The sequence below is a fragment of the Oryzias latipes genome, chromosome 4, assembly GCF_053564925.1.
Source record: "Oryzias latipes strain Hd-rR chromosome 4, Olatipes_Hd-rR_3.1".
NCBI classification, from domain to species: domain Eukaryota; kingdom Metazoa; phylum Chordata; class Actinopteri; order Beloniformes; family Adrianichthyidae; genus Oryzias; species Oryzias latipes.
Window position 1 is genome coordinate 10,705,883 of NC_136240.1, and position 19,078 is coordinate 10,724,960.

A 19,078-nucleotide genomic window follows, 5' to 3' on the forward strand; every position below is an offset into this window, starting at 1 on the left:
TAATATATGAAAAGACATCAATGTTTATATTAAATAAGATTTAATTTAACTTCTGCTACATAAAGCACACACACCAAGGACTCTACAGGAAAGAGAAAGGCGTCCAAAGTAATTTGGGTGCTTGTGGTCATTGTGCATGAAATTTTGTTCCTAATTAATGTTCCTTACTGATCCTTTCATGTGTGAAGACATCGATGAGTGTGAGATCGGAGCTCATAACTGCGACATGCATGCCGCCTGCGTCAATTTACCTGGAAGCTTCAAATGCCGCTGCCAGGCAGGCTGGATTGGGGACGGCATCAAGTGTGTGGGTGAGAAGAACCTCAGCTATTTCACTTGTGATTTCATCTGTAGGTTGATTGTTATATGGTCAAAATGTAAATTGAACTGGACTGAATTCTGTTGGGGTTTTTTTTTTACTCCTCCTGCAGACAGAGACGAATGCACTTTGGAAGACAACAGTTGCCACCACAATGCAGACTGTGCCAACACTCCGGGGTCGTACAGGTGCATGTGCAAAGAAGGTTTCAACGGAGATGGTTTTACGTGCTCCGGTGAGATTTGTCTTCCATCCATCTATCCATTTTAACTCATGAGGTAATGGGGTGGCTGGAGCCTATCCCAGCTACTGTTGGACTAAGGCGGGATACACCTGGACAGGTTGCCACACTGCAAAGACAAGCCAATCTTACACCACTGGCAGCTTTTCTTCAACTATGCAAATAAAATCTGCCAATAAGGTTAGAAAAATGGTTTTACCAATAATTCTTATTTTTTCAATAATTCTCATGTTTCTCAAACTAAGCTATTGAAATTATTTTTTTGCCAGACAGAAAATAGACTCTCTTTCCTGAAACAAGGGTCAATTTTACTTTAAGATTCAGTTTTTGCTGCGTTGCAGACATCTGTCCTTGAATAATGTCATTATTTTGTAAGTTTACACTAAAACCAGTTTAACCTCTGAACATGTTTGTGATCCTTAGTGTACAGTATTCCCCCCATATTCGCGGGGGTTAGAGACACTCGCGAATACGCAGAATCCGTGAACACGGAGAAGCAAACCCCAACCCTGCTGCAGAAGAATGTCTGTCACTCATCAAAAACCCTCTGAAACATTTTTGATGTTATGTATTAAAGAACATTGACATATTGCGCAACATAAGGAGTTTTTTAATTCAGAGCAATAGACTGAACTGTAGCGTACTTTATAACAAACATGAGGAGTGTCACTTTGTCACTCATAAAACCAGGAGCCTGTGCTTCCTCTTTCATCAGTTAAGTGCGTGAGGACCTCCAGCGCGATTTGAGCGTCAGATACGGCCCGTCATTCTGGCAGTAGCATGTTGTGGGCGTCCCTTCTTCCAGAAGAGGCCGGTTTCATCAATCATTCATTCATCTGAATGATGATTATTTTCCGCGATTATCTTCCTCAGCAAAGCAGGATATTTTCCGGCCACTTCTGAGTCGGCTGATGCCATTTCTCCATGCAGGGGCTCAAATTTGGGTAATAACGATTCCAGTGAAACCAGCTGTCGAAGGCCGATGGTCCGGCGCGCTCTACATTTTCGCCCCCCTTCCTTGGAAACTCCCGCTGCACCTCTCTGGAACGCAAAAGTCTCATGAGTTGTCTGAGCCTTTGTGATGAGCCAGAGGAGTCAAGTAACTGGAAAAAAATCTGCGAATATGTGAAACTGCAAATATTGAAAAGCGAAGAAGCGGGGGAACACTGTATATGTCTATGTTTGAGTGTGTTTGTGTTGGAGTTGCATTTCTAATTTGAATACTGTGGTTGTGTTGGTGAAGAGTCTTCAAAAATCCACAGAGGCCTTAGATTAGTTGGAATGGTAAAAGGTGAAGTCCCATTAGTTGCAATGAACCTATACGTGTGATATTTGCTCTCCGCATCCCCCTGGGGAGTGGCGAACTGCAGACACAGCTGCGCCTGGGAAGCATTTGGAGGTTTAACCCCGAAATCTAAGCCCTAAATGCTCCAAGTCAAGCAGAGATGCTTTGGGTCCAATTTTTTAAAGGTCTTTGGTACGACTAAGCCTTGACTTTAAACTTACGACCTTCCAGTCTTAGGGTGGACACTCTACCACAAGACCACTAAGCTGAGCTCTGTCTGACAACTGTAAACACTTGTGTTCCTCTGTTGCAGACATGGATGAGTGTGCAGACAATGTGAACCTCTGTGAGAACGGCCAGTGTCTAAACGCTCCGGGAGGCTACCGCTGCGAGTGTGAGATGGGCTTCACTCCCACTGAGGACAGCAAAGCCTGTCAAGGTGGATCCCCGTGCTTTGGCTTCACTTGCTTTTGCAGATTGGTTGTTCAGTTTGGTTCTACAACCTATAGCTTTTTCTCCTCTGCTTCCTCCGCAACAGACATTGATGAGTGTAATTTCCAGAACATCTGTGTTTTTGGGACTTGCCAAAACCTTCCGGGGATGTTCCGCTGTGTGTGCGATGATGGTTACGAACTGGACCGCAGTGGAGGAAACTGCACTGGTGGGTTTTTTTTATTTCATTTTAATCTAAACTGCAAATAAACTAGCATCTTGACAGAGTTCTGCGTATGGGACGTGTCCTGCAGATATCAACGAGTGTGCCGACCCTGTGAACTGCATCAATGGAATCTGTGTCAACACCCCAGGGAGCTATTTGTGCAACTGTCCAGGAGACTTTGAGCTCAACCCCACTGGTGTAGGCTGCGTGGGTGAGTCCGTCCCAGAGATTGCCGAATGAATATTTCTTAAGAAAAGGTATTGTGGGAGTCTACAAAGGATTAACAATGGTTTAAATTCTATTAACTTTATTGATTTTTTTTAAATAGCAAAAATAGGGAAATAATGAATATTCATACAAAATAGGTTAATACAATGTTATTTTGGATGTCATCGTCTTAAGCCCTGGAAAGAAAATTTTTCAAAACCTTTATTGCATTAAGGTGACACTACTGCATTTAGAAATGTTGATGAAATTAAGAACAAAGAATTTCAAGAAGGAAATGCTGAAGCTGGAGATTAAAAGATGGTGGCAGGTTAAAGGAAGATTAGCTTGCTTAAGAATTCTCTGTCATCTGCAGACAACCGTGTTGGAAACTGCTTCCTGGACATTCTCCCCCGTGGCGATGGAGGAATCTATTGCACTGCAGAGGTTGGCGTTGGTGTGACCCGTGCTTCCTGTTGTTGCGCCAAGGCACTAGCTTGGGGAGAGCCATGCGAAATCTGCCCGTCTCCCAACTCCAGTAAGCACAGGATCTTGACTCATTCTCTTAAAATATTTATGTGACAGAATTCCAATCAACTAAATCCTGTTACAGCAATGAGTCATGATTTTGTTTTTCTTTAGCCGAATACAAGACTCTCTGCCCAGGAGGGGAGGGATTTAGACCTAACCCTATCACTGTCATCCTTGAAGGTAAACCAGATGGTCTATTTTTATATTAAAACAGCTGCTGCACATGAAACTGAAATTTAAATGTTTTTTTTTTAGATATTGATGAGTGCCAGGAGCTGCCAGGTCTGTGCCAAGGTGGAAAATGCATCAACACCTTTGGTAGTTTCCAGTGTGAGTGTCCAGCGGGCTACTATCTAAATGAAGACACTCGCATCTGTGAAGGTATCTGCCCAAACATCTCATTTTATTACAGTGATCGCATATCAGAGCAAACCAACCAGCACCTCTTACTTTATCATCTAATGTGTGTTCTGTGTTTGCAGATATCGATGAATGTGTGACGCACATCGGTATTTGTGGACCCGGCACTTGCTACAACACTTTCGGCAACTACACTTGTGTTTGCCCCCCTGAATACATGCAAGTCAATGGAGGAAACAACTGCATGGGTGAGTGGTCAAGACCTGATCCACTACAATGTGTTAAGCCTTAGCCACAAGCACCCCTACGGGGGTTGAGCCATACAGGTGCTGCAGGGTTTTTGGTTGTCCAAGGCCATGCAGGGTCGTATACAGAAGTGGCTACATCTTTAGGAAAGCGCAGATGTGACTTGCAGTTCCCTTGAGGCCCGTACGGCCATCTCAAAGGACCTTGTAAAAATGGAACGCACCCTTGTTTTGTGTGTGGTAAGTGTATCGTGAAGTATTCGTAAGGCAAATGTAAGTTGTACGCCTTTATGACATATAGGCGATGCTGTCTTAAGGCGCCCTTAGGCCACACTTTAGTACTGGCCCCTTACTGACAGTACTGCACGCATTGCACGTGATACATTCCTCTTAGGACGACGTAGGTTGTCCACACAAACTACGGTCTGACCGTCTTATTTCCTTATTTCCAATAGTCAGGCTGAACACAAGTAGCGCATGAACAGCACCAACAGTCTCCTTACGTAGTCCAAAGGGTTCAGGGGGTTAAAAAAAGAAAACTTTGTACCTGCGTCTCACCTATTTCTCCCTTACGTGTTGTATAAGTGTTCACTACAACGTGTCGCTCGCAGCGTGCACGTAGAAAAAGTGTGCAAGAACATTTTCGTTCTACTGGCTCACCGAGTGGTCAGTGATCTTAGAAATTTGTGGGGGCCCCCAGCACACCTCTTACAGGTTTCCACCAAGTTTTTACTGTATCCACTCGTAAGGGCAGTTGTGATTAAGGCTTTAGTTTTTTATAATAACTTGGATTTTTTTAATACATTCTTTTCTGACCACGATCCAGACATGAGGAAGAGTGTCTGCTACCGCAACTTTAACGATACCTGTGAAAACGAGTTGTCCTTCAACATGACCAAGAAGATGTGCTGCTGTGCCTATAATGTGGGGAAAGCTTGGAACAAGCCCTGTGAGGCCTGTCCCACTCCTGCCACTAGTAAGTCTCCAAAAGAAAACTCAAGCCTGCGTGAAAACTAATGACTAGACTAATCTTCATGAATGTACTTCATTCCTGTCTGTTAATAACTACTTTGTCCTGATTTCTCCAGTTGAGTACCAGCTGCTGTGTGGTAACCAGGCTCCTGGCTTCATCATTGACATCCACACTGGCAAGCCAATTGGTAATGTTTCCATAACCTGGCAGTTAGCCAGGCCTTCAAAGTCCAGATTGACCCTTTTCTGCGTGCTAATACCACTTTTGTTTAGATATCGATGAATGCAGGGAGATCCCAGGCATCTGTGCAAATGGAGTGTGCATCAACCAAATTGGCAGTTTCCGCTGTGAATGTCCAATGGGTTTCAGCTACAACAACATTTTACTGATTTGTGAAGGTAACTTTACATCTCTACAAAATACTAAATGTTTTTGTTAAGCCCAATGGACACAATGAATATGGACGAAAGCTGTGGTTAATCAGCTCTGGATTTAAAAACAGACCAAACCAAACTACATGGTCTAATGTTCAACCTGCAAATCTGATTCCTGTTCATTTTATATCTGTATATTGTATATCCGGTATATTTTAGTACATTAAACAGTTTGTAAAAAACAACTTAAGCTTTTTCCCTGCACTTTCATACCTTGTGTTGCTGTAATAAATGTATTTATCCCATGTGAGATCAATAAAGAATCCTCTTCTCTTTTACAGTTGAGGATTGTGTCTAATTTAAGTAAAATGTAGTTTAAAAAGCTGAGATTTGTTATATTTCTCAGCAAATGTTTTAATTAAAAAAATGGAAGGTAGGGTAAAGGGTTTCAACAACTTTTATGTTTGCTGTAAAGATGGAATGAAGCTTGTAAGCCACCTAGAGGTAACTTGGTGAGCTGCAACAAAGTTCATTTCTTTGTTTTTAGACACAAAGAAGTCAAATAGTTGCTCCCTTTTTTGCTTTACTTTTTTTCCATAACCAGAATTGCCAATGTTTTCCATAAAGACTATATTTTTGTTTTCTATTATAATCTTTTTGTAAAATATATGCACAAACCAAAGATATGAACATCGTTTAGAGATGATGAAAACTTTTTCAAAAAAGTTAAGGCTGGTTTTGTTGCCATGGGTAATTGTATGTGTAAATCCAGTTATTTCACACATGAAAAAGCCCATTTGTCTGTCAGAGCAATGGAGAACCTGTCAGCAATGATCTGAGCGTTTCTTTGACCTGACAAGTATTGAGCCGGAACCTGCTGTTTCTTTTTCTTCTTAGATATTGATGAATGCAACAGTGGAGACAACTTGTGCCAACGCAACGCCAACTGCATCAACATCCCTGGCAGCTACCGCTGCGAGTGCTCTCCAGGCTTCAAACTGTCTCCAGGCGGGGCCTGCCTGGGTAAGTCCAGATCCATTGGCAGGTTTGAAATACGTTTTTCATTTGAGGAAAAACGAAGCTACCGTGCTTTAATTTGGAAGATACAACCTCTAAATACCTTTTAAGGGGATGCTTTATCCATTTCAAAATTTGTTCGAATTTTAATTTATAAAGATTTACTGTGTTATGAGCAACAATGTTTGATAGTAACATTTTGTCATTTTGAACTGTGGTTTTTACATGAGAAAAAATTAACTTTATTTTTCCTTTTTAACTTTTTTATTTCCACTGTTGACTAAATCAAAAGGCATTGACTGCTTTGCCATTTCTCCAAAATGCACACATTTTAGGCAACTTACCAAAGTTATGGTGAAAGGTTTGATCTATTGTCAGTAGTTTATTATTAGAATAAGTTTGCATGTATATCTACAGCAGCAGAATCTTATTTGGCAGATGATATATTTTATTTTGAAAGGAACTTGCTTGTGCTGCTGCTAAAGGAAATTAAATAGAAGTGAAGCACTGTTGTAATTTTGTTATTGTAAATATTTAAAAGCTAGATTTTATAAAGGAATTGCTTAAAGGGTTTATATTTGTTAAAATGGAAGTGCATATAAAATGAAAGCGTTTTGCCGATCACTGCTAGCTCCGTTGAGAAAGTGTGTGTGTGTGCGTGTGTGTGTGTTAGCCTCAGGGCGGTGCTGGCAGCACAGACTCTTCCTGGAAGATTTGTGACGTCACAATGTGAGAACCCATTCGTTTTTGAGGGGCTGGTGCTCAGAGCGCAAGTTTTTAGAGGAATGCTCAGAGATGTGTGAAAGGAAAAAAATACCACTCAGGGAATGAACATTATAACATATTTAAAAACTCAAAAAAGTGGATTTTGCATGTATAAATAAAATGTATTTTTCCAAACTGTGAGGTGGGACTTTGCAGCTCTCTCTGGGTTCTGGTCAGTAAGAAACTGGTTCAAATGGTTCTTGCAGCATTAAAGGTTGCCATATCCTCGCACTTTTCCACTCAGTTTTGTTCATTTGACTTTCTTCTTTATAGCCACCACAAAACTGAGAAATAAATGTGTAAATAAATGGAACATAGCTCTTTAAAATTGAATATTTTATTTTCAGATCGTAACGAGTGCCAGGAGATTCCTAATGTGTGCAGTCATGGAGAGTGCATCGACACACAGGGGAGTTACCGCTGTCTGTGCCACAATGGCTTCAAGGCCACTGCCGACCAGACAATGTGCATGGGTAAGAATGGAGGACAAGCAGATATGGTTGTCAAAATGATCGGTGGAACATTTTCTCTAGAAAACGTGTTTCATTTGGGTTGCAGACATTGACGAGTGTGAGAGGCAGCCGTGTGGAAATGGCACCTGTAAAAATACCGTGGGATCCTACAACTGTCTCTGCTTCCCCGGATTTGAGCTCACTCACAACAATGACTGCATGGGTACGGATTATTTACCAGACTGCTTTTCAAAGAACAGCGGCAGTTAGCCGTTTCCCTTAAAGGTCAACAGCTCGACAAAGGTTAAGCTGTCATATTTTGAAAGATGGCCCCTTTGTCTTTATTTTTAAACACACTGCCCTTTTCTGTTTCACTATTGGAGGCAGACGTGAAACAAGATGATTATGTTTTGATTTTTATTGTCATTCAGTTACACAAACAGGGAAATACATCTTATATTTTTGACTCCATGTTTCGCTCTCAAAGATTTTTTATTTTTTCCAAAGTTTTTGCAAACATTTCAACATTTACCTGACAGACATCGATGAGTGCAGTGCCCTTCAGGGCCAGGTGTGCAGGAACGGACGGTGCATCAACGAGCTCGGTTCCTTCCAGTGTCTCTGCAGTGAAGGCTATGAAAACACAGCTGATGGGAAGAACTGTGTCGGTGAGTCATCAATTCCTAAGTCCAGTGGCAACATGGAACATCTGGACATCAGCGTTTTCCCCCTGCAGATATCAACGAGTGCCTGAACTTTCCTGGAACATGTTCTCCTGGAACCTGCCAGAACCTTGATGGGACTTTCAGATGCATCTGCCCACCAGGCTATGAGGTGCAGAATGAGCAGTGTATAGGTGAGAAACACACTCACAAAGTGGCAGATCAGTGGAAAAAGTGTTTTTGTTTTTGTTTTAGCACAGAAAATCAGTCAAACCCTTGTTTTTTAAAATACATTTAAGTTGTAGTGCAAATTATTTTTAGCATCAGCATTGAGTTTCTTCTTGTTTTGTGCCTTTCTCTCCAGATATCAATGAATGTGATGTGGAGCCCAACATCTGCCAGTTTGGCACCTGCACCAACACACCTGGCAGCTTCCAGTGCTCCTGCCAGCCGGGTTTCGTACTCTCCGATAACAAACGGCGCTGCTACGGTGAGAAAAGCTGCAGGTGTTTGCTCGCACCTATCTTGATTAAACATGCAACAGCTGAAAGGAAAAAAAAATCCACATTTTTACAGTCAACTGTTTCTAAAAAATGTCCCATCTCTCCTGGCAGACACCAGAGAGAGCTTCTGTTTTACCAAATTTGAAGGAGGAAAATGCACCGTGCCCAAAGCGTTCAACACCACCAAGGCCAAATGCTGCTGCAGCAAGATGCCTGGAGAGGGCTGGGGATTCCCCTGCGAACTGTGTCCAAATCAGAATGATGGTGTGCACTACTGACCCATTTCCATGTAGACACACTTGTATCTGTTTAATTCTAGTTTAATGTTTTTTTTACAGCTGCGTTTAACACCCTGTGTCCGTACGGGCACGGAGCTTTACCCGGATTAGATGACACTCGTGAGGGTGAGTCCTGCAACTCTGGCTTTCTGCATAAAGAAATCAAACAATTTTCTGTTAAAAAAAATGTGCAAAAAACGGACTGAATATCCTAATGTAGATATGAACGAGTGTCTGGAAAACCCTGGAATCTGCCAGAATGGAATCTGCATCAACACAGACGGTTCCTTTCGATGTGAATGCCCCTTTGGATACAACCTGGATTTCACTGGAGTCAATTGCGTTGGTAAGATTTTCATGTATAATGCAGTTTTAGTTGCTAAAATGGTAAGTATATTTTCACCAACTTGAGGTCTTGTCTCGAGAAGCCTTATTGAACCTAAATTCCGTTGTTACAGTAAATGTGAATCGAACTCTGATGTAAAAATGGGAGGACTTCTGTGTTTTCTCATCTCTGGCTCATGTCTCTGCTTAGACACTGATGAGTGCTCCATAGGAAACCCATGTGGAAATGGAACCTGCACCAATGTGGTGGGGGGTTTTGAGTGCTCCTGCCAAGAGGGCTTTGAACCAGGACCCATGATGACTTGTGAAGGTCAGTGACTGACCAACAGATATGTAACAATTAAACTTACAGTCCAGATAGAGTGAACTGAGAGTTAGTCAAACCTCTGTGCTTCTCATCCCTTTCTATTCTCTCAAGACATCAATGAGTGCTCCCAGAATCCTCTGCTTTGTGCCTTCCGTTGTGTAAACACCTTTGGGTCCTATGAGTGCATGTGTCCTGCTGGATATGTGCTGCGAGACGACCAGCGCATGTGCAGAGGTAGGAAGGTGCATCGTGGATAACAGAGATTAACACATTTTGTCCTTTTTATGTTCTTAATTGGAAACGCAGTGAATCTCATTATTCCAATGTTTGCATGTAATTTTCCATTAATAGACCAAGATGAGTGCTCAGAGGGAATGGATGACTGCGAATCCAAAGGCATGACCTGTAAGAACCTGATCGGTACTTTCATGTGTATCTGCCCACCTGGTATGCAGCGACGACCGGACGGTGAAGGATGTATGGGTGAGTAAAAATGCTTGCTTTTGCTTGCTTTTGTGTTGTTGTTCACTCTCCTTATCCTACCATCCTTTGCTCTGTACTCTGGCAGACCTAAACGAATGTCGTGCCAAACCAGGAATTTGCAAGAATGGGCGCTGTATCAACACAGTGGGCAGCTACCGCTGTGAGTGCAATGATGGCTTCGAGCCAAGTTTAACTGGAACTGAATGCATTGGTAAGTTTAGGCACATGTTGTCACACATAAGAAACTCCCACGGTAGAATCCAGTCAAATGTGCGATCATCATTCCTCTTTCCTCTCATTTAGACAACAGAAAGGGCTTCTGCTACACAGAGGTTCTGCGGACCATGTGCCAGCAGTCATCAACCAACAGAAACAGCGTGACTAAGTCCGAGTGCTGCTGCAATATGGGTCGAGGCTGGGGGCCACAGTGTGAACTTTGCCCTCTACCTGGCACCGTACAATACAAGAAGATGTGCCCCCTTGGACCAGGCTTTACCACCGATGGTCGAGGTGAGGAAAGGGAAATAAAACAACAATATCTCATCAACTGAAAGATTCTGAGGGACGACAGATGGAACTGCAATGACAAATGAAAATGCCTCCGTTTTCACAGACATCAACGAATGCCAGGTGATGCCGGATCTGTGTCAGAACGGCCAGTGCATCAACACCATTGGATCTTTCCGCTGCCATTGTAACATCGGATACAAAGCCGACTTCACTGCAACGTCCTGTGTTGGTACGGCTCCAGACATCCAAATGGGTTGTATCTGAATTCCCTCATTCCCTAATACCAATAAGACTAAACGGTGCAGGACTGTCAAGTGCTCTGAATTTTCATGCAATTCGGACACATTCTCATTACTTTAATGATTGTTTTAAAGCCAAATACGACATCGCCCGTTTTCAGATGTAAAAACCTCCACTGAGTTCTGATGATGAAAACTTGGATAAAAATAAATTTACATCCACGCTTTTAAGTGAAAAATCATTCAAACACAATGCATTGAGGATCTATATTTGCTAATAAAGCGAGCCTCAACGCAGGCTAGTTTTTGCCTTCTAAGAAGTTTCTATGACACTGGATTTTGGATTTGTAGATCCGGGCACCCATACAAAATACCCTCTATAGTGCACTAAGCACTGATAGGGAGTGAATTCAGATAAAGCAATGGTTTGAACCTTAAAGCATAACTTCTGCTTTGTAATATCGACCCTTATTTGCTTTTTTGTTGTTTTTTCTGCCAGACATGGATGAGTGCTCTCTGTCTCCAAAGCCCTGTAACTTCCTGTGTAAAAACACAGAAGGCAGCTACCTTTGCTCCTGCCCTAGAGGATACACTCTGCAGCCAGATGGGAAGACATGCAAAGGTAAAGGCTTTTCATCTGCATGATAGGATTTTCTGCTCTTCTAAAATCCATCCAACATCCAATTTAGGAGAATCTGTTTACGTGTGCTTTTATGCTTTCTTCTTTTCCCTTTAAGATCTGGATGAGTGCTCGACAAAGCAACACAACTGCCAGTTCCTGTGTGTGAACACCATCGGAGGCTTCACTTGCAAGTGTCCTCCAGGCTTTAGTCAGCACCAGACTGCCTGCATCGGTGAGAACAGAAGCTTTAACTTTGCTGCTACAAAAAGGAAATGTTTAGAGACTTCCTAAAAAGATAAAGTTGAGTTTATATTTTAGGTTGTGGGTTTTTGTGCTCTTTGCAGACAACAATGAGTGCTCAGCTCCCAACAGTGTGTGTGGATCCCGGGCTTCTTGTGTCAACACTCCTGGGAGTTTTAACTGTGAATGCTCTAAAGGCTTCTCATTGGACAACACAGGAATGGAGTGCGAAGGTAAACAAATTAAAGACTAGATTAGATGTGCTTAGTTTACTTTGGGAAAAAACTAGGTCATACTACAGAGTAGATTTAGGCAAATTATTTTTGTTCTATCTTCTAAAAGGCTTCCAAAAATATAACAAATGTTTGATAAAAGCCTTGATTTTTGTTTTCCTTAGATGTGGATGAGTGCAGCAGTAACCATCGGTGCCAGCACGGCTGTCAAAACATGATGGGAGGTTACCGCTGTGGCTGTCCTCAGGGTTATGTCCAGCACTACCAGTGGAACCAGTGTGTGGGTGGGTTACCAATCCTAACCAACCCTAGAAGCTCAAAATCTAAATCTTTTTGCCACTTTTTTTTTAATCCTAAAGCACATACAAATTCCAGTAGAGAGAATAAAAGCAAACATGATTAAATCATCAGTTATTAGCTTAAATACAATGGTTAAAAACAAAAAATGTAAGGTTTTTCACAATTTTGTTTAGAAAAGTGCAGTTGAAAGTGCAGTTATTTTTACAATTTTAGACAGCTATAGAGAAAATTAACTTTACATCAGGACCTGATAACATTTTCTTAAAGTGTTTTTCATTTTTTAATTAAATAAATATTTTTCTTCATAAGTTACTGTTTTGAACATTTCAGTGGACACCTGACATTGTTCATATAAAGACAGAATCTTAATGTGTTTGTGTTCTCATTTCTGAATTCATTGTGTGCTTATGTAATATCACGACCCCCTTACGTCTGAACTCTCCGCCCCTCCTTGCAGATGAAAATGAGTGTCAGTCCGGGACGATTTGTGGCTCCGCCTCCTGCTATAACACTCTGGGCAGCTTCAAATGCACGTGTCCTTCCGGCTTTGAGTTTGAGCAGAACGCCGGCGGCTGCCAAGATGTGAATGAATGCTCAATGGGCGCAAACCCCTGCATCTACGGTTGCTCTAACACAGATGGAGGCTACCAGTGCGGCTGTCCTGGAGGTTTCTATAGAGCGGGACAAGGGTAGGAACAAACGCAGTGGAGGTGGCATCAAACGGCTTGGAACTGTCTGACCGCATTTCTCTGAGTGTTGACCTTCTCTGCTTTTATGTCCACAGCCACTGTATAACCGGCTCGGGTTTCCCTGGCCAGCTCCTGGATGATGAGGAGGACGGTCTGTCTCCTGAGGCCTGCTACGAGTGTAAAATCAACGGAGGCGGAAAGAATGGAAAACACAAGCGTAGTACAGATGAAAATGATCTCAATAAGGTAACTGTGATGTCTAAGGCTATGCTAATCTTCAAGATTAGCTGCCGCCGCCCAATTTTTAAAAAAATCCCTGGCGTGATCACAAAAGTAGACGGTGGCCGCCAGGCGGCAGCCAGTCAGGCGGGAATGATGTCAATACGAATTTGAGTGACCAGAGGGCGGCGTTAACCGGATCGCGGGCTGGTAGTAAGCCTGATTGGACAATGTGTAAATGTCTCCGGACGGCACATGTGCATATTAAATGTCACCGGCTGCCAGCTACACGGTAGCAGGGGGGTAATTAAACTGTCCTGTCCAAGCAACACTGCACTAAAACCACGGTCTAACCCAACAACTTCTTCTTTGCCCTTCTTATGTGCGGAGCTCTTCTTCTGTGAGTAGTGGCCGCGCTGCTACCGTACGATTTCTAACAATCAGACGGTGGCAGTGGAACGGCAGCATAGGGGCAGGGGGGTGGCAGTCTGAAATCAGCCATCATTAGACGATTTTGGAGACTTTGGAGACCCTCCTCTCACTCAATTCTTGCACTGCTGCCGTCCTGCCACCCACCTGCCACCGCACGACCTCAAAATGTGCCCGGGCAGCCACTGAACGATGTAAAAGATTTTAAAAAATCATCCAGTAGCCATAAAATCTTTTTTTTTTTTTTTTTTAAACTTGTCCTGTCCAACAGCTAGGCAGACAGATGAGAGCTGAGGGCCTCTTGGGTTGGACATATTTTACTTTAACAAGAGGGGTTATTAATCTTCAGACAAACCAAAGGTATGTCTGAATAAACCCCTTTTGTAATTGAGGCCAAACTTTATTAATTTCAAACATGTCTGAAAATCTTTGGTGTTGGACCGGACGGAAAAGGAAAGAGGGGAAGAAGAGAGAGGGACGTTAGAGAGAGGGGGGGTAGGGGGTGATAATAGGAGGGGAAGGGGGATAAGACCATGAAGCAGCATAAAGCAGCAAGTTTACTGGTTGTTAATCATTATGGTAAGGTTCAAATGTAAAAAAAAAAAAAAAAAAGGGCGGAGCCTGTCCACACACACACTCAAATGTTATAAACACACCTGTTAGTTGCAAAAATGTCCACCTGTCGACATGTACACAAAACAGATAGTGTTCACACGCATACTTATGCCTTAAAACCAACTAGTGTGAAATATTTCAGTCATTCAGTCTGTTGCAGTAGCCATAAAATCTAAAGTTTTTCTTCAAACCTTTGTAGCCGCCACGTGTCGTGTAAAAATGTGCCTCCTGATTACAAATACTGCTACACAGCCACCTGCCAAATTTTCTGAAAAACTTGCAGCGTTTGGGGATATGTGACCGTTGTGATGTCTACTGTCAGTGTCAAAGTTCACTGATCACCTTTTCTGTTCTGGTTGCAGGAGCCGTCAGTCAGCATGGCAAGTGTGGACACGCTTGCTTTCCTACCGATGAACCTTTCTCTGGCCTCCCTACTCAACAAAGAGCCTCTTCTAGAGCTCCTGCCTGCCCTTCAGCCCCTGGAGCACCACGTCCGGTACGTCATCACCCACGGCAACGCCAACGAACACTTCCGCCTGCTGGAACGCAGAGACGGGAAGAGTTTGCTCAGGCTTGGCAAGAGGCCGCCCCCTCCAGGATCTTACCGGCTAGAGATTACCAGCATGCCAGTGTTTGGGCCACGCAAACTACATCAGCTGGAGGATCAGCACGACAGTGACTATCTACAAGGGGAGATAGGAGATACTCTGCGGATCAAGCTCCACGTCCACCTGCACTGAGCTCAGAGTCCAGCTCCGGACTGAGATTTAACCGTTTTAACCGCTGATCAAGTAGTTCCTCCGCCCACAAGACCATCAGACCCATGGGGGGGGGGATATCAAGGGCTATGAAAGACTGAGTCAATCAGCCCAACTCTGCCACCACTTTTGTTACTGTTCACATTATATTTGTTCGTATTTTGTTTTGATTTAATCCCAGCTTCAGTCATTCTCCACGAGAGCCAGAGATAACAGAGAGGTTCTTTTGTGCTCGGACCTCCTCATACAGGAGGCGACCTGCTAGTGCCTGTAGCCCTTTAGTGGGTGGAATCACTTCAATCGGGGCTGTTTCAATCAAATCTAACATGTGGCAATGTTTTAACTCAGTGTTGTCACAAAGAAGATAACTGACAGCAGAAAAGAAAAGGTCCAAGGACTTTTTATCCTCTCTGGGATCTTGTGAAACACACTGGGGGGGAAAAGGTTTGCTACATTTGCCCCTCTCTCCATTGAAGAGCGTCATTTTAATGTATTTGTACTGTTTAAAGATGCTAACACGAAGGACTGCAACGTTTTCCGCTCATCAGGTTCATAACATCCAGTTCTTCACAGCTGGATGCCAACAAAACCTCAGATGAGAAGACAGCTGAGAAGCTGTGTTCTGCTCTGATGTGCTGCTGCCGATGCGCAGAGTAAAGCAGGGATTCACATGTTTGTGTGTTGTGTCACGTTTGGTTACCTCAGTACCTCTCACCAACTATGTGCACCATGCTGTGATGCTAACTTTAAGACAAAAGAGGGTGCTAGTGTCCCTTGGCATCCATCATGTGCAGGGAATAGACCAGTTTGAAGCGAGTAGACTTTAAAGAAGGTAGATCAGGTCGTGTTTGTAATCCTCCCAGGGGTCATGTGTGCTCATTTTTCACTAAGTGGAAAGTGTTTTATTCCATGTCAGCTGTCAGAGGCTTTTTACTTCTCCTGGTTTTACTTCAAACTTTTAAAAATACTTCAGGAGCACAGACTTGCAGGTGAGATAAAGTTGACTTTTTCTGACTTCTTTAACTTTACTGTAGCTTAACATCTGAGGGCTTCTGCCATAGAGCAGTGGTCTGCAAGGTACATGACATGTTAACTAAAAGTGGTGCTTTACAGAGACTAAGGGCATGAACAGGTAAACACAGGAACAAACAAGTCATACTTCATTCCTCTTGAACATTCTCTCAATGAGATAAAAAAAAGGTGCTACAAAGAAAACATCTGCTAAACTGCACAAAGAAAGTGCAGTCTTGAATCTGGAGTTACTTTACTGTTGGATGTTTGCTTTTGTCGTCTTAAAAACAATATTATGCTTCTTGAGAATGAATTTGTATATTTTTAAATGACATGTAGATTTCCCTTTCTCTGGTTTCCATTTTCGTTAACAATCACCATAGGAAGAAGATGAGTAAGTTTAAAGGTTTCTGGCACTTTTGTTTTGGAAGGAAACCCTCTTCAGAAAGCGAAAGCTGCTTCATATTTGTCGATCACTGACTCTTCACCATTGAAACCAGCAGAAATAAATATTTTGTTGTATTTCAACCCCACAACAGGGAGCTTAAAACCCCCTGGAGGATTAGATCAAACTTACAAATCATCTAGGGATGGGCAACTCCAGGCCTCGAGGGTCGGTGTCTGCACGATTTTCAGATATCCAAGCCCTACTCATGACTGATTAACTGGTTCAGGTATGTCCAGCCATTTGGAGCATGCCAAAGCAGGGTATTTTGGAAAACATGTAGCAATACGGCCTTCGAGGCCTAGAGTTGGCCAACCCTGATCTATGGCATCTATGGTGCTGCAGGGGACATCCAAAGGTTCTGCACTGTTCCCCAGCTTACAGTGTTCATAACAAATAACATTTCTAGACAGAGAAACTTCATATGCATTGTATCTTTCTTGTTTATTTGTTATTTTTCTTCTTTTTGCTGCTTTTTTTAAGGGACGTGAGCTCACTGTATCCTCGCTTCAGTGTCAAACTTGAATATTGTCACTATCATCCGTCTGTGGCAATGTGTTGTGTCCTAAGAAAACGAGGGGCAGGTTATTTTTTTATTTTTTTTTTATTTTTAGAAGATTTAGATCTGGTGATGCCAGAGTTTAGGTGAAGCTGATGACAATCATCCAGTCACACCCACCAGCGAAGGATTGATCGGGAAAAATCGACTGATGGAAACCAAAGAGTCCAGACACCAAATGTTTGTGTAAGATCAGGGCGACACATTTGGTTTTGTAAACTTCTGCCACTGACATTTGTAGCAATAAATTTTTGTGGGTTAAATTTGTAAATGCTTTGTGAATTTTTTTTTTTTGGTTGTAAATTAATGCAAAAAAAAAAAAAGAAAGCAGGACAAAAGAGACAATAGGTAGCAGTCCTTTCCACTTCCAGCATTGGCAGTGTGGACTCCTGACAGAGTCCTGCGTCCAGTGAAGGAGAAAAATCTTGTTTACAGTCTAACAATTGGTACAGTAGAAGGAAGAGACAAAAAGGGTCTGAACTTTTACTCGGGAAATAGAAAAATAAAACTTTCTACCTGTAGTAAGTTGCCATTTGCTTCACCAACATGTGTGGCTTACAGCAAAAAGTACAACCACTTCATGTGAAGTCTATTTGTAATGATGAAGGATTAGATGCGGCATATATGGCTTTATTTTCAGACACATTTACACACACAAAACACACCAAACTTTATAAAAACTACCTCCATGAGATATTGAAAGCATTTGAATCTGCAATGTTCAAGGATCAAAATCAAAAGTCAGAAGGAATGAAGTGAAAGTCAGAGCTGCTTCATCGGGTCTCCAACCCCATTGATTCCAATTGATGCAAATATGCATCAAACCACTTCTGTTCCAAAATTACCTCAATTGAGCATCTACTTGAAAACAAAAACACAAGTTACTTTTTTTCTTTCAGAACAGGAAATAAATTCAGGGGGTTACATGTAGATATGTCATTCTTTACCTTGTTTCTTTAAAGGGGCGTCTGCATAAATGTAAACACCATCTGAGTTCTGCCTGTTGTGAAGTGTTCCTCACAACAATAAATCTCGAAAGCTTCAGGGCCTTGAGAAGATGCTGTAAAAAAAGTCACTGGATCATCAACAATAATGTGAAATATCTGGGGGAAAAAATACTTTCATAACCGTTTCTTCTTGAAAAATATCAAATATGGAAGTTTTTGGTGATCATTCCATTTCATTCTTGATCATTTAGAAATAGTGATGCTGAGATGTTGGAGCACTTTAACACCAAGTCAGGTTAAGGCAGCTTGAAGTTCTGTTGTTTATGGTTCATCCACTGAGCTGGAGAGAGCAAGTTGAGCTTCTTGTTGTCCCGGACTCCATGCCCAGAGGGCTGGCATCCTTCTGGTTTTTAAAGAATCCTGCCTCATCTAGTACTGAAAACCTGGATCAGGTGTGTTTAGCCAATAAGTAGCGTCAATGGTAGTTTGGTTGAAAAACGTGTGGGACACCGACCCTAGAAACCTGGAGTCTGGAACATCCAATTTACACCAGAACACCAAAACTAAACCAAACTAAAGGTAACTTTTCTGGTGGACTCACCAGCTCAAAGGTTGTTGAAATTGTCTATAAAAACCAAACAAAAGAGGAGGATGTTGTGTGCAAGCAAGCACTCTCCTATTTTAAATGTATACTTTACACAAGTCCATAATCAAACTGACCCCTCTCCACCCCGTCCTTGTGGTCAGTCCAGGATGATGCAGGCATGCGGCTGTAGGGGTCAAGCAGGATCCTGAAGCACCTAACCAGCAGGAAGACCAAGAAGAGCAACAGAAGGCCGACGAAGGCCAAGGCAGTTCGCTGCTCAGTGTCTACCACCACCAAGTTCAGGGGGGGACTGCTGATGCCACTGCCAGGGCCACCAGGCAGGGAGGAGCTGGATGGGTACTGCAGCAACTCATAATCAAGTGTGGGTACATCGTTCATCCTCCACGGGGCCCGAAGACAGGGTTTACACACTGACTGAAAGGTTGGTGTGTTGGCTGGAGGAGTGGAGAAAGCAGGAAAGGCGTTCATGAGGTGGGGTGATCTTGTAAAGAAGTTTATGAGAACTGTAATCTAAGTGTGCACATGCACTTCTCAGCACTGCAGTCAACTTTGCTGCTCTACACGCTTGAAGTAGTGACTAAAATGGGTAACGGCGCTCATTTGTTTTGGGTTTGGTGTTCCCTCAGGCAGCTATTTTCCTTATTTATCAGAGT

General features: G+C 42.7%; 2 protein-coding genes across 2 annotated transcripts in view; one reads left to right on the plus strand and one right to left on the minus strand.

Annotated features, from left to right (window-relative positions):
• Positions 1–17,142, plus strand: part of fbn3 (fibrillin 3) — a 73,737-nt gene extending 56,595 nt beyond the window's left edge. Inside the window, exons 32-65 of the mRNA XM_004067848.5 lie at positions 189–311; positions 432–554; positions 2,159–2,284; positions 2,384–2,506; positions 2,592–2,714; positions 3,084–3,245; positions 3,350–3,418; positions 3,494–3,619; positions 3,721–3,846; positions 4,670–4,819; positions 4,932–5,003; positions 5,089–5,214; positions 6,088–6,213; positions 7,320–7,445; positions 7,531–7,647; positions 7,964–8,092; positions 8,161–8,280; positions 8,451–8,576; positions 8,701–8,853; positions 8,928–8,993; positions 9,088–9,213; positions 9,403–9,522; positions 9,631–9,753; positions 9,871–10,002; positions 10,088–10,213; positions 10,306–10,512; positions 10,616–10,741; positions 11,251–11,373; positions 11,489–11,605; positions 11,718–11,846; positions 12,011–12,130; positions 12,604–12,835; positions 12,931–13,081; positions 14,461–17,142. Of these exons, the coding sequence (XP_004067896.1) occupies positions 189–311; positions 432–554; positions 2,159–2,284; positions 2,384–2,506; positions 2,592–2,714; positions 3,084–3,245; positions 3,350–3,418; positions 3,494–3,619; positions 3,721–3,846; positions 4,670–4,819; positions 4,932–5,003; positions 5,089–5,214; positions 6,088–6,213; positions 7,320–7,445; positions 7,531–7,647; positions 7,964–8,092; positions 8,161–8,280; positions 8,451–8,576; positions 8,701–8,853; positions 8,928–8,993; positions 9,088–9,213; positions 9,403–9,522; positions 9,631–9,753; positions 9,871–10,002; positions 10,088–10,213; positions 10,306–10,512; positions 10,616–10,741; positions 11,251–11,373; positions 11,489–11,605; positions 11,718–11,846; positions 12,011–12,130; positions 12,604–12,835; positions 12,931–13,081; positions 14,461–14,838 (4,622 nt within the window). The 3' untranslated portion in view covers positions 14,839–17,142. The remainder of the gene's footprint in view (positions 1–188; positions 312–431; positions 555–2,158; positions 2,285–2,383; positions 2,507–2,591; positions 2,715–3,083; positions 3,246–3,349; positions 3,419–3,493; positions 3,620–3,720; positions 3,847–4,669; positions 4,820–4,931; positions 5,004–5,088; positions 5,215–6,087; positions 6,214–7,319; positions 7,446–7,530; positions 7,648–7,963; positions 8,093–8,160; positions 8,281–8,450; positions 8,577–8,700; positions 8,854–8,927; positions 8,994–9,087; positions 9,214–9,402; positions 9,523–9,630; positions 9,754–9,870; positions 10,003–10,087; positions 10,214–10,305; positions 10,513–10,615; positions 10,742–11,250; positions 11,374–11,488; positions 11,606–11,717; positions 11,847–12,010; positions 12,131–12,603; positions 12,836–12,930; positions 13,082–14,460) is intronic.
• Positions 17,143–18,363: 1,221 nt separating this feature from the next.
• ctxn1 (cortexin 1) lies at positions 18,364–19,035 on the minus strand. The gene has a single exon (XM_078946525.1). The coding sequence runs from the start codon at positions 18,891–18,893 to the stop codon at positions 18,513–18,515; it is 381 nt and encodes a 126-aa protein (XP_078802651.1). The 5' UTR covers positions 18,894–19,035; the 3' UTR covers positions 18,364–18,512.
• Positions 19,036–19,078: the final 43 nt, after the last annotated feature.

What these genes read in the sequence shown, in the direction of transcription:
- ctxn1 (XM_078946525.1), bottom strand. Translation starts at nt 18,893, where the DNA reads ATGAACGCCTTTCCTGCTTTCTCCACTCCTCCAGCCAACACACCAACC.